This window comes from Bos indicus, chromosome 16 (assembly GCF_029378745.1).
Source record: "Bos indicus isolate NIAB-ARS_2022 breed Sahiwal x Tharparkar chromosome 16, NIAB-ARS_B.indTharparkar_mat_pri_1.0, whole genome shotgun sequence".
NCBI classification, from domain to species: domain Eukaryota; kingdom Metazoa; phylum Chordata; class Mammalia; order Artiodactyla; family Bovidae; genus Bos; species Bos indicus.
Window position 1 is genome coordinate 14,019,095 of NC_091775.1, and position 20,187 is coordinate 14,039,281.

The 20,187-nt window shown below is 35.4% G+C and overlaps 1 protein-coding gene and 1 long non-coding RNA gene across 4 annotated transcripts in view; one reads left to right on the plus strand and one right to left on the minus strand.

Annotated features, from left to right (window-relative positions):
- RGS18 (regulator of G protein signaling 18) overlaps positions 1-16,850 on the minus strand; it is a 31,716-nt gene extending 14,866 nt beyond the window's left edge. The window contains exons 1-3 of one of the 2 annotated variants that reach the window (XM_019976972.2): positions 16,563-16,850; positions 15,986-16,087; positions 14,919-14,980 (exon numbers count right to left, since the gene is read on the minus strand). In XM_019976972.2, the coding sequence (XP_019832531.1) occupies positions 14,919-14,980; positions 15,986-16,087; positions 16,563-16,681 (283 nt within the window). In that variant the 5' untranslated portion in view covers positions 16,682-16,850. The remainder of the gene's footprint in view (positions 1-14,918; positions 14,981-15,985; positions 16,088-16,562) is intronic. The other variant, XM_019976973.2, reaches the window with a different exon arrangement.
- LOC139176328 (uncharacterized) overlaps positions 12,357-20,187 on the plus strand; it is a 187,123-nt gene continuing 179,292 nt past the window's right edge. Inside the window, exon 1 of one of the 2 annotated variants that reach the window (XR_011560735.1) lies at positions 12,357-14,053. This is a non-coding gene — a long non-coding RNA (uncharacterized lncRNA). Of the gene's footprint in view, positions 14,054-16,948; positions 18,536-20,187 lie in introns of those variants that run through there. The other variant, XR_011560738.1, reaches the window with a different exon arrangement.

Below are 20,187 nucleotides of genomic sequence, written 5' to 3' on the forward strand. Positions count from 1 at the left end.
ATTATTAATAACAAAAATAGTCAAGAGAAATTGACCACAAAGTATCTCAAATTTGGATATTGGACTTAGGATGTTATAAAAGCTATTATTAATATGTTGAAGAATGTAAAGTTTAAAAAAGACACAATCAGTGGATAGATGCAAAATGCAGCAGAGAAACTTATATAGAAAACAATCAAATGGAAATTATAGAACTAAAATGGAAAATATTTGAAGGAAAAAATTCATGGGATGGGTGTTGTAACAGATTAAAGACTGCCTGAAAAGATCAGTAGACCCAGAAGATAAGTAGGTAGAAATTATTTAATCTAAGGATAGTAGGAAATTTTCACAATTAGAGATATAGATTTTAATTTTATCCACCCATAAATTTATAGAACAAGTAGAATGTCAATGAGAATATATAAAACCTGAACATTATCAACTAAATTGACCTAACTGACAACTATACAACATTCTACCAAACACATCTTTTCAAATAAATGAGGAAGATTATCCAAGATGGAAAACAAGCTAGGATATAAAATGAATTTAAATAAACTTCAAAAAATTGATATCTTACAAAGTATGTCCTTTGCCCATAAGGGTTTTAATAAAAATCAACTAGTAACATAACTATAAAAGTCCCCAAATATTTGGAATAAAATGATACATGTAAATAATTTATAGGTCAAAGAAGAAATCACAAGAGAAATTACAAACTATTGAATTATTATAAAAATACAGCACACCAAAATTTGTGGAATACAGTTTAAACTGTATTTATAGGGAAATTTATTGCATGAAATGCTGTACTTTACTAACAAAATATGGTCCAAGTTTCTACTTTAAGAAGCTTGAAAACCAAGAGCAGATTAAGACCTCTATAAGTAGAAGGAAAAATTCATAAAAACATAGCAGAAGTCTATATAAAAGAAAACAAAGCACAGAGAAAATTTACAATGCTGAAAGTTCTTTCAAAACAGAACCCCAAGTGAGGCTGTTTAATAGTAGGAAGCAAATGAGTGGTATTATCACAGAATCTTAGAGATATTACAATGACAGTAATTATTATGAATGATTTTATGTCAATAAATGTAATTTAAAATGGGAATATTATTTAAAAAATACCTATCCAAACTGACAGTGAAGTGGAAAATATGCAGCTCTAATTAATAAATAGATCCTTATAATAAAGATCTCTCCCCTCCCCCTCAAAAACAATCTTTGGGCCCAGATTTGGTGAATTTCATCACAAATGTAAGAAAAAAAATATTATAATCTTCCAGAAAACAGTGGAGGGATAAATAATTTCCTTCTTATTTTAAGAGGAGAGAATAATTTTTAATACCAAAACTTAAAATTATAACATGAATACCACCCCAGAAATAAAAATTAAGAAAGGAAAAGAAAATTACAGACCAATGATCATAGTCATAAAGATTGTGAACAAAACATTATAGTCAAATTCAGCAATTTAAAGAGGGAGAAGCATATATTCTAGCATTAAGGCTAAAAAAATTGTGAAGTAAATGATAGCTTTCTTTGTCTACTCAATTCATTCTCAACTTATATTCATTTCTTCTATTCATTGGTCTCTAGAAGTATTCTTCATGATCCGTGGTTATTTGTAATATAATAAGTTCCATACAGAGTGAAGCAAGAAAAATGGATATGGTAGAATTATGGCGATAGCTAAAAGGGTTTGCATTTATAACATGTTCAGAGGTTTTGAGGGCTGAGTGCTGTTTATATGCATGACTACATTTAGTATTTACAACAGATGTCTGGAATATATCCTACGTTCATTTACATAGCTGAGGAAACTGATATTCATATAAATACAATTGTCCCAGATCTCACTTTTCAAACAAACGTATTGTAGAAGTGTAACTTTTTCAAGAAGGCTACATTTTCTGTCAGAGGTAGAGCGACGGTCCTCCAAAGAAATCCATGCCCTAATTCTCAGAACCTGTGAATATGTTACCTTACTGTGGAGAAAACGCTTTGCTAATTGATTAAGATTAAGGACCTTGAAAGAGGGGAATTATCATGAATTATCCAGGCAGACCCAACCTAATCATTCAATCCTTAAAAGTAGAAGAGGGGAGGGAGGAGGGTTCAGGATGGGGAACACATGTATACCTGTGGTGGATTCATTTTGATATTTGGCAAAACTAATACGATTATGTAAAGTTTAAAAATAAAATAAAATTAATTAAAAAAAAAAAAAAAGTAGAAGAGGGGGGCAGAAAAGTGGACCAGGGAGGTACAGTATAAGAAGCACTGCCACTGCCCTTTAAGATGGAAGAAGATGTTCCCAAGCCAAAGAATGTGATGGCTCCCAGAAGGTGAAGAGGACCTTAATTTAGAGCAGGATTAAGGAGACATTGGTCCAAAATTTCAAAGAACTGAGTTCTGTCGGGAACCCACGTGAGTAGGAAAGGGATTCTCAGCTAGACCTTCGGAAAATAACAAAAGTGTGCTGACACCTTGATTGTTTTCTAGTGAGGTTCATGCTACACTCCTGACCTACAAAACTACAAGATAATACATTTGTGTTGTAAGTCCCTAAAGTTGCCATAATTTGTTATAGCAGCCACAGGAAAGGAATGCAGTCTTCAAATCATGTGTTACATATCACCATGTATTTCTCCTATATCTGGAACTTGTCCTCTTTGGCATGAAGCACTTTTTTAATGTTGAAAGCAACTGTTTGATTATGTTAGAGATCCAGAAACTTAACGTGAGAAATCAGTAGCCAGAAGTGACACAACCTACAGACGTTCCCTCTTAGGTATGGGATCTCTCCAACCACTACCGTAATGGAGGAGCCATGTGGGCCTCTTCTACTCCATGGCTCCTTCCATTGGTGTTTGCACTGGGATAAGGGGGGAGTCTGCCGTTTCTTTCCCTCAGTAAATTGATCCTGAGCACCAGATGTTAGTGGCTAAACTTTACTGAAAAAACTAGGAAGACAGGCAAAGGTCAGTCTCCATGAGAATTTGTGAAGGCATCCTAGGACTGACATACAACCCAGAGCTTGTCCAGTGATTAGATGCTAGTAAGATAATTCCTAGTCAAGCACAACTGTCTTAGGAGGCCTTAGTGCTTAAGCGCTTCCTGGATAAGTCAACAAATTCTAGTCGCTGAAAAGAAGGAAGAACAATCAATGTTGGTGATATTGAACTACTCTTTTTCTTACTTTTCTGGCACAGTTAGTGTTTGATTTTCAAGATTTATTTCTCTTGCTCAGTAGTGTGATTTGGTCAGAATGTAGCAGGGACATATAAGTGGATAATGATTCCTTAAAGCATTTTGATAGATTTTCCCCAGATACCTAAAAATGTGTATATTTCAGAGTAAAGTTAATGATTTACCTCTGTTTTAATTATTTTTAAGCCAAAAATAGCTGTTAAAGTGAACACAGGGGGTCAAATGTGCGGGTTCTATCCTGGCTTGGTGACCCATTAGCATTTATAGGGTCTGTGATTCTTGAGTGTGTTCTGATTTGATTTTCCTTTCCACAATTCCTTTCTCTGTCTGAAGCTCAGTACCTGAATGTCTGAAAAAGCAGTTTGAGTCATTATTATTGTGGATGATTACATTCCTTTAATTTTTGAAAACTACCATTACAGCAGCAACCTTTCAAGACTTCGGGTAAAGCTGGAGCCCCAGGCTGATGACTTTAGAAAAGAGGCTGAATAAGCATCATTTGGCTGCTGGTTGGCAACAGCTTGAAAACTTCTTTCTGTTCTATTTACATGACTAGAAAGATAGTTTTGTTTCACAATCTCTGGTTTTACTTTCTGTCCCTTTTCCCCCTTCTTCTCTAATGATCCTAGAGAGACTAAGGCACAACAGGCCTTTCAACCCCTAAATAAAAACTGCAACAGAATATTGGCAATGTTAGGTGTGTGAAAGCAAAACCACAACATACATAACCCTCTGTAGACCAATTGGCTTGACCCAAACTTTAGACAATTACTTAGTCATGCCCCAGCTTTTGGCCAGAACTTTAAAAAAAAATATTGAGAATTCCCCTTGATGGATTTTTAATGTAACCAAAAACCACTGCTTACCACCCATACTTCCTTCCTCTTTCAAATTTCTAAAATGCTTGCCCTTTTGTCCTCCAATTAACATCCACTTTTTACTGGATGGAATACTAAATATATGTACTCTCTTAATTTATCTCTCATAATTATCTACATTCTTTGCATTTTTAATAGATTTCTGAAATTTCTTATTTGCTTGGTGACTGCTATAAAGTAGATTTCCAAGGAGAATCCCTTGACTAGCTATCAGGAAAGACAGCAAAATGATTGTGAGAACATGTTCAGGTAACTCTAAGAAAGCAAAAGTGGTTACGTGGAAAAGTGCAATCGGATTTTGCAAAGCCTGTCACTGGGTAGTATTGCTCTGTGTTTCTGGTGTAGACACTGCTTCTTCCCCTTTTGTTCCTAACCACTCCTCTGTTACTATTTAAATGGAAATTAAAACAAAGTTAGCAAATAAAATGCCTTACAACAGAATGGTCTGTCCCAGGTCAGATCTAGATTGGAGAGAGGCAACTAAGAATATGTTTTATTGGGTTTATGAATAAAGGTACTTTGACCTCAGTGAAGGGAAAGACTTTTTTGCATTTTATTCTATCCATATGTCACATGTAAGCATGGACTAATCAGTTTTTAAATACTGGATTATTCTTAAAGCCAGTTGATAAATGACTGTGACAATTTTAGGAGGAAATGGCTATTACTTTTCTTATTAATAAATCTCAAGCATAATAAACTGTTTTTTATATTGACACCTAAAGGGGATCATCCATATGCCAGACAACTGAAAGTGTTACTCATTAAAAATAACTTCCTTCATCTATCTCTTAATTATTTGTGAAACACCTAGTATGAACCTGAAAACTGTAATATAAACTGAAAAGGCAATGATATTAATTATAGCAGCTGCAAGTTTTGAGTCTTTTATAAGTTATTGCTGCATTGCTGTGTGCCTTTGATTAGGGAAGTTCCCGTTAATTTTTTAAAATTTATTTATCTTTTTGTTGAAGGATAATTGCTTACAGAATTTTGTTGTTTCCTGTCAAACTTAAATATGAATCAGCCATTAGTTCAGTTCAGTTCAGTTGCTCAGTCACGTCCGACTCTTTGCGACCCCATGAATCGCAGCACGCCAGGCCTCCCTGTCCATCACCAACTCCCGGAGTTCACTCAGACTCATGTCCATCGAGATGGTAATGCCATCCAGCCATCTCATCCTCTGTCATCCCCTTCTTCTCCTGCCTCCAATCCCTCCCAGCATCAGAGTCTTTTCCAATGAGTCAACTCTTCGCATGAGGTGGCCAAAGTACTGGAGTTTCAGCTTTAGCATCATTCCTTCCAATGAACACCCAGGGCTGATCTCCTTCAGAATGGACTGGTTGGATCTCCTTGCAGTCCAAGGGACTCTCAAGAGTCTTCTCCAACACCACAGTTCAAAAGCATCAATTCTTTGGTGCTCAGCCTTCTTCACAGTCCAACTCTCACATCCATACATGACTACTGGAAAAACCATAGCCTTGACTAGATGGACCTTTGTTGGCAAAGTAATGCCTCTGCCTTTGAATATGCTATCTAGGTTGGTCATAATAATTTCATGGCTGCAATCACCATCTGCCATGATTTTGGAGCCCAAAAAAATAAAGTCTGACACTGTTTCCACTGTTTCCCCATCTATTTCCCATGAAGTGATGGTACCAGATGCCATGATCTTCATTTTCTGAATGTTGAGCTTTAAGCCAACTTTTTCACTCGCCACTTTCACTTTCATCAAGAGGCTTTTTAGTTCCTCTTCACTTTCTGCCATAAGGGTGGTGTCATCTGCATATCTGAGGTTATTGATACTTCTCCCGGCAATCTTGTTTTCAGCTTGTGCTTCTTCCAGCCCAGCATTTCTCATGATGTACTCCGCATAGAAGTTAAATAAGCAGGGTGACAATATACAGCCTTGACGTACTCCTTTTCCTATTTGGAACCAGTCTGTTGTTCCATGTCCAGTTCTAACTGTTTCTTCCTGACCAGCATACAGATTTCTCAAGAGGCAGGTCAGGTGGTCTGGTATTCCCATCTCTTTCAGAATTTTCCACAGTTTATTGTGATCCACACAGTCAAAGTCTTTGGCGTAGTCAATAAAGCAGAAATAGATGTTTTTCTGAAACTCTCTTGCTTTTTCGATGATGCAGCAGATGTTGCCAATTTGATCTCTGGTTCCTCTGCCTTTTCTAAAATGGTCTTGGACATCTGGAAGTTCACGGTTCATGTATTGCTGAAGCCTGGCTTGGAGAATTTTGAGCATTACTTTACTAGTGTGTGAGATAAGTGCAATTGTGTGGTAGTTTGAGCATTATTTGGCATTGCCTTTCTTTGGGATTGGAATGAAAACTGACCTTTTCCAGTCCTGTGGCCACTGTTGAGTTTTCCAAATTTGCTGGCATATCACAGCATCATCTTCCAGGATTTGAAATAGCTCAACTGGAATTCCATCACCTCCACTAGCTTTGTTCATAGTGATGCTTTCTAAGGCCCACTTGACTTCACATTCCAGGATGTCTGGCTCTAGGTGAGTGATCACACCATTGTGATTATCTAGGTGTACATTTATCCCCTCCCTTTTGAACCTCCCTCCCACTCTCTTCCCATCCCACCCCTCTAGGTTGATACAGAGCCCCTGTTTGAATTTTCTGAGCCATACAGCAAATTCCCGTTGACTATCTATTTTACATATTGTAATGTAAGTTTCCACATTACTCTTTCCATACATCTCACCCTCTCCTCCCCTCTCTCCACGTCCATAAGTGTATTCTTTATGTCCGTTTCTCCATTACTGCCCTGTAAATAAATTCTTCAGTACCATTTTTGTAGATTCTGTATATATGCACTAGAATAGGATATTAACCTTTCTGTTTCTGACTTACTTCATTTTGTATAATAGGTTGTGGGTTCATCCACCTTATTGGAACTGACTCAAAGGCATTCCTTTTTATGGCTGATTAATATTCCATTGTGTAAATGTATAATTTCTTTATCCATTGATCTGTCAATGGACATCTAGGTGGCTTCCATGTTCTAGCTATTGTAAATAGTTCTGCAATGAAAATGGGATACATGTGTCTTTTTTGATTTTGGTTTTTCAGTGTACATGCCTAGGAGTGGGATTGCTGGGTCACATGGTGGTTTTTTTCCTAGTTTTTTAAGGAATCTCCATACTGTCTTCCATAGTGGCTGTATCAATTTACATTTCCACCAACCGTGCAAGAGTGTTCATTTTTCCACACCTTCTGCAGCATTTCTTGTTTGTAGACTTTTTGATGATGGCCATTCTGACCAGTGTGAGGTGATATCTCATTGTAGTTTTGATTTGCATTTCTCTAATAAAGAGTGACATTGAGCATCTTTTCATGTGTTTGTTAGCCATCTGTATGTCTTCACTGGAGAAATGTCTCTTTAGGTCTTTTTCCCACTTTTTGATTAGGTTGTTTGTTTTTCTGGTATTGAGTTGTATGCTCTGCTTGTATATTTTAGAAATTAATCCTTTGTCAGTTGTTTCATTTGCTATTATTTTCTCCCATTCTGAGGGTTGTCTTTTCACCTTGCTTATAGTTTCCTTTACTATGCAAAAGGTTTGAGTTTAATCAGGTCCCATTTGTTTACTTTTGTTTTTATTTACATTATTCTAGGAGATGGGTCATAGAAGATCTTGCTTTGATTTATGCCATTGAGTGTTCTGCCTATATTTTCCTCTAAGAATTTTATAGTTTCTGGTCTTATATTTAGCTCTTTAATCCATTTTGTGTTAAGAGTAAGTCCTGTTCTACCCATTTATACAGATGAAGAAGCTGAAGTTCAGAGAGTTAAGTTGCCCTGAATCTTACAGGTAGAGAAAGATGGTACAAGGGTTTGAACCTAGGTATATTTGGATTACAGTTATAGAACATTTATCACTCAAGTGCATAAAACAACAAAGTCTTGACTGTTGAGGAATGTGGAGATTAACAGACAAGACAGACATGTATAGACCAATGACTAAGGAAGGAAAATTGCAGGGGTGACTAACTCTGGTGTTTGTGTGTGTGTGTGTGTGTGTGTGTGTGTGTGTGTGTGTGTGCGCGCGCACGCGCATGCGCGCGCTCAGCCATGTCTGACTCTTTGCAACCCATGGACTGTAGACCACCAAGCTCCTCTGCCAAGGGATTTTCCCAGCAAGAATATTAGAGTGTGTTGCCATTTCCTTCTCCAGGGGATCTTCCCCACCCAGGGATCTCACCCATGTCTCCTGCATTAACAGGCAGATTCTTTAACACTGCACCACCTGGGGAACCAAATTGCTTAAGATCGTTTTAGAAGTTTTCCGGAAATAACATAAGTGCTACTTAAATATCGTCCTTCAGGAATCCACAGAACACGAATGAGTGTTAGCTCTGCACAGCCGCTGTGCTTTGAAATATCATCCAGAGCCCTTTGTTACACTGCTTGGTCTTGAGCTTGACACAGACATTGGAAATGAAGTCACAGCATTAACATTAGGAAAAGTGCTGTGTGCTATAAGTGCTTGTGGTGAGTTAATCAAGAGTGAATGGATTTTGTTGGCATAATACGAACATAATAGGGATGAATAAATACTAAATAGAGAAACAAATTAATGATGAATTAGAAGAAAGTTCATTTATTTAAAACTTTAAGTAAGTGACTTTTTAAATAATTATACACCATGTTGTGCAGGATTATCCCAGCATACTGGTTATTTCCTGTTTCTCTAGGCACTTAGAGCAGCTGCATGAAGTCAGGTCACAATGGAACCATTTCTCACACAGAAGCAATAACTTACTAAAGAGTTATTCAGGAAGAAGCAGTGGTGATGCATCTGCCAAAAGTGCTTGATAGAACCTGGGATTAGAATTTACCCTGGAAGAAGCTGGCTCAGTGTGTCATACAAACAAAATGCTTGTAATTGCATGCTTCTAAATTGAAACTCTGGCATCTGTTGGAGTATTTTTCTGATGCCAAGAAACCAAATGAAACAAAAAGTCAAGAAACTGAAGCTGAAAACCCAAGTACAGTGTAATACGCTAAGAACTAGGTTACCTTGCTTCTCCTTTGATATTTGGCTTGTGACCTGCCACAGAATGTTGTGGTTACTTTTGCAATATTGTTGTTATTTGTGTGGTCCATTTATCATTTAGACTGGACTTTACCTTTTGTTTTTGGTGAGATCAAGTAACTGCTTGTTTGTTATAGGTCAGCTTGATTCAGAAATGTAACTTTGCAGAACCCTGGAATCTCTTATCTTGCAGAACACCAGTAACTGAAAATTGGGAAGGGCAGCTTGAAAAACCACAAGGTGAAAAGTATAAGTGCTCATTTCCTTGCCCAAAGGAGAAGTGAGCATTTCCTTGTGGCCTTTACTCAAAGTCAGTGATACGTATTTTCCACAGTATAATCAGCTCATATTTTTGAATCAAGGGGGTGAAATGATTTACATATTCTACTTTTATCTTATCTTGTTATGAATTATTCTCAAAACGAAGTTTAGTATAATCACAATTTAGGGTGCAAAAAAGTCCAAGCCAATACTTGTTAATAAAAAGGCTAAAAAAATTGGTATTATTTGTAGTGGCTGGAAAAAAGGAAATAAACAGACAGGTTTTTCTTTTTAAATTGATAGATACTCCCTTCACAAGAAATAAACTTCTATTTCAAATATTAAGTATCAAGTATATGAGATGGTTAGAAAATCTTTCCATAATCAATCACTCTTTCATATTCTAGATGTATGTCTATAAAATCCTGCAAAACTTCTGATAAAGTTTATCAGCAGTTAAAGTTCAAACTCTAACCTGTTACCTTCTCCAAATCTTTTTTCCCCCTCTACTTCTGATAGATAAAAAGCACTGTTATGTTCCTATTAATACAGAACAAAATCTAGGGGTCTTTGGCTCATCCTTTTTGTTCATCTGTTTCTTCACCATTTCACTTTACAACATCTATACACATTCAGTCAGTCAAGTTCATCCATTTTCTTTCCAAAATGGCCCTTGCTGCTATTTCACTTCAGTGAAATACTGTGAATTTTCAGTGAAATTCAGTGAAATGCTGCTGCTAAGTCACTTCAGTCGTGTCCGACCCTGTGTGACCCCATAGATGGTAGCCCACCAGGTTCCCCCGTCCCTGGGATTCTCCAGGCAAGAACACTGGAGTGGGTTGCCATTTCCTTCTCCAATGCATGAAAGTGAAAAGTGAAGGGGAGTCGCTCAGTCATGCCCGACTCTTCGCAACCCCATGGACTGCAGCCCATCAGGCTCCTCCGTCCATGGGATTTGCCAGGCAAGAGTACTGGAGTGGGGTGCCATTGCCTTCTCAACCTTGAGGTTAACTTTGACATTTGTAACAGCCTTGTATGTAGTCCTTAAAATATGCATAGAATTCTACCTTTCTGTCCATCAGAGTAAGCCTTCTAACTAGCAAACTCTTCTGAAATTTGTTCACAACTTGAACAAATTCTAATGTGTCTGTTCACTGCTCTGCCTCAATGAAAGAGACCTGCTTGCTCTCCTAGGTTACATTCAAATTGCTTATTTCTCTGGTCTTTTTCCTGCCTTTTTCTCTACTTAAAAATAACCTTTTCCCTCTGCCTGTTGAAATCTTGCACACATCTACATAATTTCCATTTAATGATTTTCTAAAGCCTACATGAAACACTGCGAGTTCTGTAGGCATTTTTAAAAACAATTGTTTTAAAAAATTGTTTTTAAAACAAATTGTTTTAAAAAATTGTCATTTTGCCAATTGTTTTGCACATGATGTTATTCAGCAGCAATGTTTTACTTTCAAAACTGTCTTAAGCAGAACCATATACACATATGCATACAAATACACTTACATGTGTGAGTGTAATATATATATGTATATAATTTTATTGGAATTTATTGATTTGCTAAGTTCATTTTGGTAACACTTACTTTCATAAAGTCAATAAGTAGAAGACTGATGACTAAATTTGAAACTGATGATTATGAACAACAGATAGTCTGATCCTGGTTTTTGATTGATTGTTTTTCTTAAACTATATCATTGATATATATGAATAGCCTTAAATTACAGATTTTTATGATTTATTTTGCCATTTCAGACAAATCTGTCAATCAACAGGGAAGGCAGGGAAAAATTATACTAATATCTGCATAGAAACACATGAGGAACAGAAGTAAAATTATTTATGGACTGTGTTGTGTTGAATTTACTATATAACATGTTTGAGTCCATTTTTTTCAGATGATCATTTGCTTTTAGGGTAACATTTACAGAAAAGTTGGGAAGCTCAGACAGAGCTACCTCACACCACACCTGCAGTTCCCTCTTATTATTAACATCTTATATTGGTAAGGTACATTTGTTACAATTAATAAACAAATACTGATTCACTATTATTAACTAAAGTCCCTACTTTGATTATATTTCCTTGGATTTTATGTTTTGTGCTTTTTATCAATTTTAAGAGAGTTATAGTTACATTTTAGGAATGAAATTTGAATATAATAGTGGAATTATCAAAATACTCCATGGATTCTTTAGTTTCTGTGGAGCATAGCAAAAACAATGTTCTTTCTGTTTAGTCTTGTCTATTATCTGTCATCCTCAGCCACCCTTTTTCAAATTATGTTTCTCAATAAAGAATTATGTTCTGTCTAGTTCACTAAATAAAATGCACTGTTTAATGCCCCGTGCCTGAGTTGGCTTTCTGCTTGGATGATCTGTTTCTCTTTTTGTCCAGCTAGTGAATTTTTTATTAACCCCCTAAAATCTAACATAAGAACCATCTACTCTATGGCTCCATTCCTTAAAATGCCAATAATTATTCTATTTTGGTTTTAGGATCAGGCATTTTTGTCAAATATTCAAATTTCTCATGTATTTTGTTTTGACTTATCACTTCACTCCCTATTTGACTAATTTAATACATTTCCATTTCCTTTGTATAGATATGACATACAGAATTTGAGAAAACGACACGTTTAACTAAAGGGAAATCCTATAAAATCTGATGAAGTTCTGATGTGTGTGTATGTGTGCGCATGAGTATAGGAACTTTCCTTTTTTGTCTTTCTGGCCTACAGTTAAGTCAATAGAAATGAGCTGAATTTAACCATTGCAACCATGAGACTTTTTATGTGACTATTTTAAGTTTTACAGTTTAATATTACAATAAGATTTGCAATTTAGAAAAACTGGATTTGGGGGACTGATAAAAAGAATACCATTAACATAATTTTTTGCAAGTCCAATATAATTTAATTATCACTTTGATCATGAGCAATAATAGTTCTTCCCACTGAAATTTAACCCTGTAAGTGATGCTAATACAGCTTGGAGTAGGTTGCAAAACACAAAAAGATTATTACAGAAAAAGATGATAATTATTTTTTGTAATAACAGAAACCATTTACATTTGAATAGTGTCAAACAGCTATTGGCTTCTTACATATCATTTAATCCTGAGAGAAATTTATTCATATTGGCACTAAAGACATTGCTATCTCCATTTAGAGTTGAGGAAGCTGAATGTAAAAGTGATTAGGAAGCTTAACTAAGGTTATACAACCATTGTGTTACAGGAGAGAAGTGAAGTGAAGTGCAAGTCACTCAGTCATGTCTGACTGTTTGCGATCCCATAGACTATACACTCCATGGAATTCTCTAGGCCAAAATACTGGAGTGGGTAGCCTCTCCATTCTCCAGGGGATCGTCCCAACCCAAGGATCAAACCCAGGTCTCCCACATTGCAGGAAGATTCTTTACCAGCTGAGTCACAAGGGAAGCCCTACAGAAGAGAACCAGAACTCAGATCTCTAAAGGAGCCAGGGACTAACATTTTTCCTAGCAACAGATTTCATTCTATAACTCAAGCACTTAATATTTACCAGGTGATGTGCTGGGTTTGGAGATCCACATATGAAAAGTCAAGTTTCCTTACAATAAACATTCAAATTAGGAAGAAAAAAAAAAAAAAGTGAATTCCATTTCTTTTTTTTTCCTTCCCTGACTAATGAAGAGGCTTAAGGGCTGAGTTGTGCCCAAGTGTTGGAAATAGTAGGAGATTAGAAAAAGAAGTAAGTTTTGGGAGGCATGGATTACAAGGGAAGTTTCACACAGGCTGTAATTAGATAAATACCTGAACTCAGTCGCCGTGGAGATGAGAATGGGAGACAAGTTCGACATATATTTGGCAAGAATTTTAACAAAAGTCAAGACGTGACTGGATATTGGGAATGAAGAAAAATGGGTAGTTGAAGAAAAGTGAAAGTGAAAGTGAAGTCGCTCTGTCCTATCCAACTCTTTGCGACCCCGTGGACTGTAGCCCACCAGGCTCCTCCTTCCATGGGATTCTCCAGGCAAGAATACTGGAGTGGGTTGCCATTTCCTTCTCCAGAAGATCTTCCCTACCCAGGGATTGAACCCAGGTCTCCAGCAATGCAGGCAGACGCTTTAAGCTGTTCACATTATTTTTCTCCAAATAGGGAGTGATAGAGCATTACAGTGAAATGAGGGTGGAGTAACACATTAACTTTTTTCAGCATAAGCGTCCCTTCTTACCACGGCTCTCCATCTTCACTGATGACATTCTTGCCTAAACTTAAGCCTTGGTTTCTCTACCTATATTTTTCTTTCTCTGACTCAATATAACAATCCAGAGGCAGAATCTATTTTCATTGGAAGTGGGAGAGTCTTCGGGGATTGTCTGCAGAAATAGGATTCTCTGTCAGTAAACTCAGGAGAACATGAACTAGTTGCCAAAACCTTATAGAGGGTGAACAGTTAGGGATGAGAATACTGCAGGACATGAAGACAGCCTAGACAACGTTGGTTTCAGCGAACAGTGCACAGTACTTGGGGCTGAATTACAAGTACTGAGCTCCCAGCTGACCCAGCAATAGGAGCGCCTGCTTCCAGTAGACACCGCGGATGCGGAAACGACTGACAAGTGCTGTAAACAGTAGTCAGCTGGGACTCATTCAAAGAATGAGGTAAGGAATAGGACTTGGATGTACAAATAAAAGTTGTGGACTAGACGAAACCCGTGGCTATTTGGCAGTGATAAAGCGTTGCTTTTTAAGCAGACTCTGCGTGATTTAGCGTGAGGAAACAATAAACCCTGTGTTTTTTTAACCTCATTGCCTACTTAGCTCAACCTGTCAATTTTCCTACCTGAAAGAAATCTGAATAAAGGTAAGAGAAAAATTGCTTACTCACCTGCTGCCTTAGGAAAGTTGACTCTTAAAAAGTAGCAATTCTGGCAGCCTGTTCTTAACCCTTACTTGAACAAACTCAGGATTTGTCCTTACTTTCCATCTCATCTACAAAGCTCCACCTTAAATGCCCACCTAAACTTCAGCTCCTCTGCAAAATTCTGATGACTGATTCAACCAGTGAATATTTATGAAATTACACAACATCTCTTCTCATGAAGGTTTCTAAAATGTTCATCAAGAGTATTTTTTGATCACTTAACAATAAAAATAACATAGATAGTATGGGATTTAATAAAACCAAGTTTCTCATGCACAAATGATAAACACTGAAAATTTTTATTCATCCAGTGGATGAAACTGGATGAAACTATCCATCCAGCACCAAGAAATATTTCATCCACAAAAAGTAGTTTTTAATAGCATAAATATATTTGAAAAATACTCTTTATTTTTAAACAAAAAATACTGTTTATTTGTTAACCAGTCCATTATTTAGTTATTTTTGTGGATCAGAAACTCAGATTGCTGTACAATTTCAATCAGGCTAAATTTTTGTGACAGCCTGTTTTTGTACAGTTACATACAAATTTCATGTACTTTTCCATTAAAGAATAAAATATTTGGGAAAAAAGGCACTAACCTTTATGGGAAAGCAGTTTGTCAAATGATTCACCCCATTTTATTGCTTCTTCTGGGGAGACTCTGTTTGAGAAACAAAATGTTTTATACTGGAACATGCAGGAAGTCTATTTATGAATCTGCTGCAACATATGTTATCATACTGCTCTTTTCGGTCATATTTCACATGATTTCTCCTTTGATTATTATATGAAAGATCAAAAGTATTAGTCAAACTTCTTTTGGATTTTGCCTATCAGATGATGTGTTAACACTATCCTCTCTTGAGTTATTTTATTTTCTAAAAGAAAAACTAATCATGTCTTCAGTTAAAAACAAAGAGAAGGAAACCAGGTCAGTTATCTTTCTTAATTCATCGTATAGAAGAACCTAAACTGACTGTATCTTTTAGTCAAACTTTTTTTTTAACTGCAATTTCCTTGAAACTTTTACCACAATATGCAGCAATTTAAAAAAAAAAAGATACAGGAAGTTTGACTAATGAAGCTTTAAAGATGTAAGAAATATGAAATGTTTTTAATGCAATAAATGTTTTAGAAATGATAATTGAGAGAATTGAATATATTTGTCTTATATCTTTTATTGGTCATATTTTCTGTTTGGAAAAATTTGTATTATCCTAGTATATAAGCTTATTCCATTTTCTTTTTAAACTAAAGAAATGGCTAAAAATGACAAGACATCCCTTTTTGTGTTTTATGTTATATTATACCCAGGGCGTTTTTTCCGAATTACTGAAGAAAGAGATGAATAGTACTTTTCAATGACATTGTGCACACTCTTAATGAGTATTTCATCAGTTTATAAGGAGTAAAATATATCACTTAAAATTGACAGGCATATAATTTTAAAAGAGCATCTTTAAATTTTTACGAGATTATTTAATTCAAGCTATTAAAATAGTTTAATTTTATGGAATATTTCTAGTTTTTCTTGAAATGAGATCTCTAACCTTCCTTATATTACTGTATAATTTCCAATAAAATAGGAATCCCTAATTTCCTCTTTCTTAAATCTTTAATGATAGAATCAGCAAAATGTCCCCACAAATAATTACAAGTTATTCACCTTGTTTCTTTGGCCAATTGCCCAGATCTAGTGGAGGGAGTATCATCGTAAAACACAGGTTTCTGTACCAGAAGACTTAGCCTATTTCTGTTTTCCTTAGCTCTGTAATGAAAAGGCATTAGCTTCAGGACAATTTGGATGACAATTAAAATCTCTCTTTCTGACTGTCAAACAGATTTGTGACTGGTAATCGCATGAACACCCTTTCTCACCCACCTCCACTCCTGACACACTCACAGTGGTCTTATTGAGAGTCTTATTTAAATACTATGTTTGTGGAGGAATTAAGATACCGTATGTGAAATATATTTCTCCCTCCATGACTATAAAATATTTGAGATTATATTTCAATAAGTATTATTACTGGTTCTTCTGTGTGGTTAAAATGGTTGGACTTAAAAAAAAGAACACTTTATATTTAACAATTGTTTACTCCTAATAAATACTTTTTTTTCAGTTGTAACAGTAGAATCAATATATTTTCAACCAGATATTTTAAAAACAAGTGCTAAGAAATATTCAATGTCAATCATGTTTTTAAAAGTAAAATGCTGATTTTTAAAATTATGATTTTTACCTGATTTTGGCTTCTTTGCTTGTTTCTTCTTTTCCTGAACCGTGTATTAACTTGAAAATAGTTTTTGCTTTTGGTTCGCACATACTTAATTGAGAAAAGAAAACCAATGATGTTTCCATCTTCTCTCTCTAAAATGAAGAGATGTCTAATTTATTACATCTTTCACTTGTTAATGCTACTCCCTTGTTATACATGGTGTAGTAAAAAGTTATCTCGATTCCGTCAGCAACCTTTAAAATAAAAATCAAGAGCTTATGTTTCTGCCTCTGCAAAAATATAGAACTGAGGAACTAAAGTACAATTCAGTCCAGAGTTGTTTAGGGAAATGATACTACAAATTTGCAAAAGGCCTCTTGGTCTCTAAGATAAAGACTAGTATTACCACAGTGCCACTTCTCTTTCTAGTTTGTGCAACCAGATGATGCTTTAATAGACTCAAATGACACCGTCATTTCCCACAGGAACTTTTTGAAAAGGTCTTTAACATGTGTAGTATGCGTTAAAATGTATCGGGGCAAAGTCCTGCACTAATCATTAGGAGATATTTCCCTTGTTCTTAAAAAAGTATTTTTCCTAATTTAATTACATTGAATTAGGTAAATTATATTTAATGTAATCATGTAATATTAATCACATTTACTTAACATAATGTATCAAAATAAGAATATAAATCATAGAGTTTCATAGTAGAAGAGGGCAGTTAAGAAGCATTTAATTCAATGATTTTTAAACACAGGTCCATGGAATGATTTTAGACATTCATAAAATGTTTACCAGTCCATGATGAAAATGGGAAAAAAAAGATAATATGCAATTTTTTCTTGAACTACATATATTTTTAATGTGAAGCACTTATTTTGAATGTCTTTAATGAAATGTTTTTAATTTCTTTATGTCTTTAATGAAATATTTTAACTAGAGACGGCAGTGTGTATGATTGTTTATGTTCTTACTAAAAAAGAAATGGCAACTGTATGTTTGCTCAGCCTCCATTTTCTTTTGTTTCATGAATCCCAAATACTTCAGAAATGCTAATGTCGACCATAACTCACACTAAAAAGCAAACAAACAAGAAACCAAAAACCCAGGATGCAATATAGTAAGTGATTTATTCTTATAAAGTCCCAGAGGTTAGTAGAAGAGGAGATCTGGAATTATCAGAGCCTTTGATCTCCAGTAGCTTGTGCTTTAGTGTTTCCAAATCTTTGATATCCAGTTGTGAATGCTTTAATTACTCTAAAATTCTATATATTTAAAAAAGTTAGCAAATCTAAAAGAAAATTTATTTCCAATCTTTTGAGTGACTGATTTTAAGAAAATAGTTATTATTAGGGACTATTCTTAGGGATTCACAGGGATCCCTCTTAGGGATACCAACCAGGAAGTAAAAACATTTACAGAATTGAAATTAAGGAGTTTTAGTATATATTTATATGTACACACCTGATTCTATAACTTTTACTTTGAGCATATTTTAAGTTCACGTTGACTGCAAATTGAGTGTTAAAAATATTATACATGAGGGAATTTCATATGGCAAGTCTAGCTGGAAACAGATGTTGATAATGCAGGTACACTGTCATCATGAAGTCTTCTGTTCTCTAGTTGAATGAGGTCAAGGGCAGATGAGCAAGGATATCTTCTAGTCCCTAAGACTGTATTTGAATTATTATATCCAGAGGAGTGACAGACAGGAACTTACTATTTTCATAAGATTTGCTGAAGTTGTGTGTCAGATGTGCTCTTCATGGGCTGATAGAACTATGGAGACAGAGATTGTAAAAAACAGACACAATTACATCAAAGGCCTGTCCGAAGATCCGAAGAGAATTGGGAGATGTATGGACTTCCTCTGGGTGTATACAGACAGGTGGAAGCAGAAGAAAAGAAGGGTGGATGCTACATGATGGCCTGAGCTGATAATCATTCTTTGGGGTGCAGTTATCCTTTAGCTTGAAGAGTATTTTCCAAAGGTAGGTTCCTAGGTTGACTGTTGATTTTCTTTTTAATTTTGTTAAATGTCAGCACTTTTAAGATGTTACATTTTTGTCCCCTGGTATCCATTATCCCTGATGAGAAGTCAATGGTAATTTGTATCACATTTGTTACTCCCTTTTTTCTCTTTTACTCTCTTTTCTCTTTTTCTTTTTTCTCTCTGACTACTTTCCAGATTGTTTGTTAGTTTGTTTTAATCTCTGAGTTTAAAAAATTTGATTAGGATGTGAACAGTGTTCATTCATTCTATTTGGGATGTATTCAGCATGGGTTTATACTTTTCATCAAAACGAAACTTTTAGGCATCGAGTCTCCTTTTTCTCTCTCTCTCTTCCACTTTCAGAAACCCCAATTGCAGCTGTGCTTGACCCGTTGATATTGTCCACCTGGTCACTTAGGAACTCTTCAGTTTTTTCAGCCTCATTTCTTTCTGTTCCTCAGATGTTTTTTCCTTCCTAGGTCTTGATAGAAATTTTCACCAACCTTTTTTTTCTTCCTCAGTGCTCTAATCTGTTGTTAGATTTATTCAGTAGTGTTTAAAATCTCAGTTCAAGAAATTTGATATTTTTACAGTTTGCATTTTTCTCTTCATTATGTTCTTTTTCTTCTAAGTACTTGAACATATTTAAAATATACCTTTATTGAAGTTCTTTTCTGAAAATTTGTCTCTGTGGTTCTGGGTCTGATTTTATACTGATTTTTCTCCTAAGAGCATATTTTCCCACTCTTTCAAATGTTGAGTAATTATTTATTGGTGCTGAACATTTTGAATTTTATAATAAGTATCAGGACTTTGTTAGTCTTTATTTAATGATTTTAGAGTTGGTGTTGGTTTGGCAGTTACCTCAGTATCAAGTTTGTCCTTAAAGACTTTTATTTAAACTTTGTTATGGTGAGCCTAGAATAGCCTTAATTACTAAGATACAAGGATTCTTAAATTTCAGATGAATTCTCAGGGTGTTCATTAAAGCTTTTCTATTCTGGATGTTAAGTACTCGAATGTCCCTTAGCCCTGTGTGAGCTCTGAAAATTAACTTATATCTTATGATTGGTATCCTTTGTCAATACCCATAGTGTTTTATCCTGCATATAAGCTGCTTGGTGTTCAGCCAGGCTCAAAGGTACAAAGCTACAAACTTCTTGAGATCTTTCTAGTGCTTAGTCTTGCAAATTTCACCTCTCTTTCGTTCACTGAATGTAGACCACTATTTCCTCAACTCGGAATAGTACTTTTTGTTCTATTTAAAGAATAGCCCTGTAAACTTGGTCTCTAAATGAGAGTTACATTTCTTCCCTGCACTGAAGTCTTTAAAGAAGGCAGTTGAAGTTGTATGGTCCACTTCATCTGTTTTGTGTTAAAAATCACATATCTATGTTACCTATTGTCAGTGTCTGAAAACAGTTGTATTATATATTTTTCCAGTTTTCAAGTTGTTTATGGTAAGACATGTGTTATATCAGTTAATCTATCATGATTAAGGCCATCTTTGTGATAAATGTATGTCTGCTTCTTATTGTTTAGTTGCTAAGTTGTGTCTGACTCTTTGGGACCCCATGGACTGTAGCCCCCCAGGTTCCTCTGTCCATGAGATTTCCCAGGTGAGAATACTAGAGTGGGTTGGCATTTCCT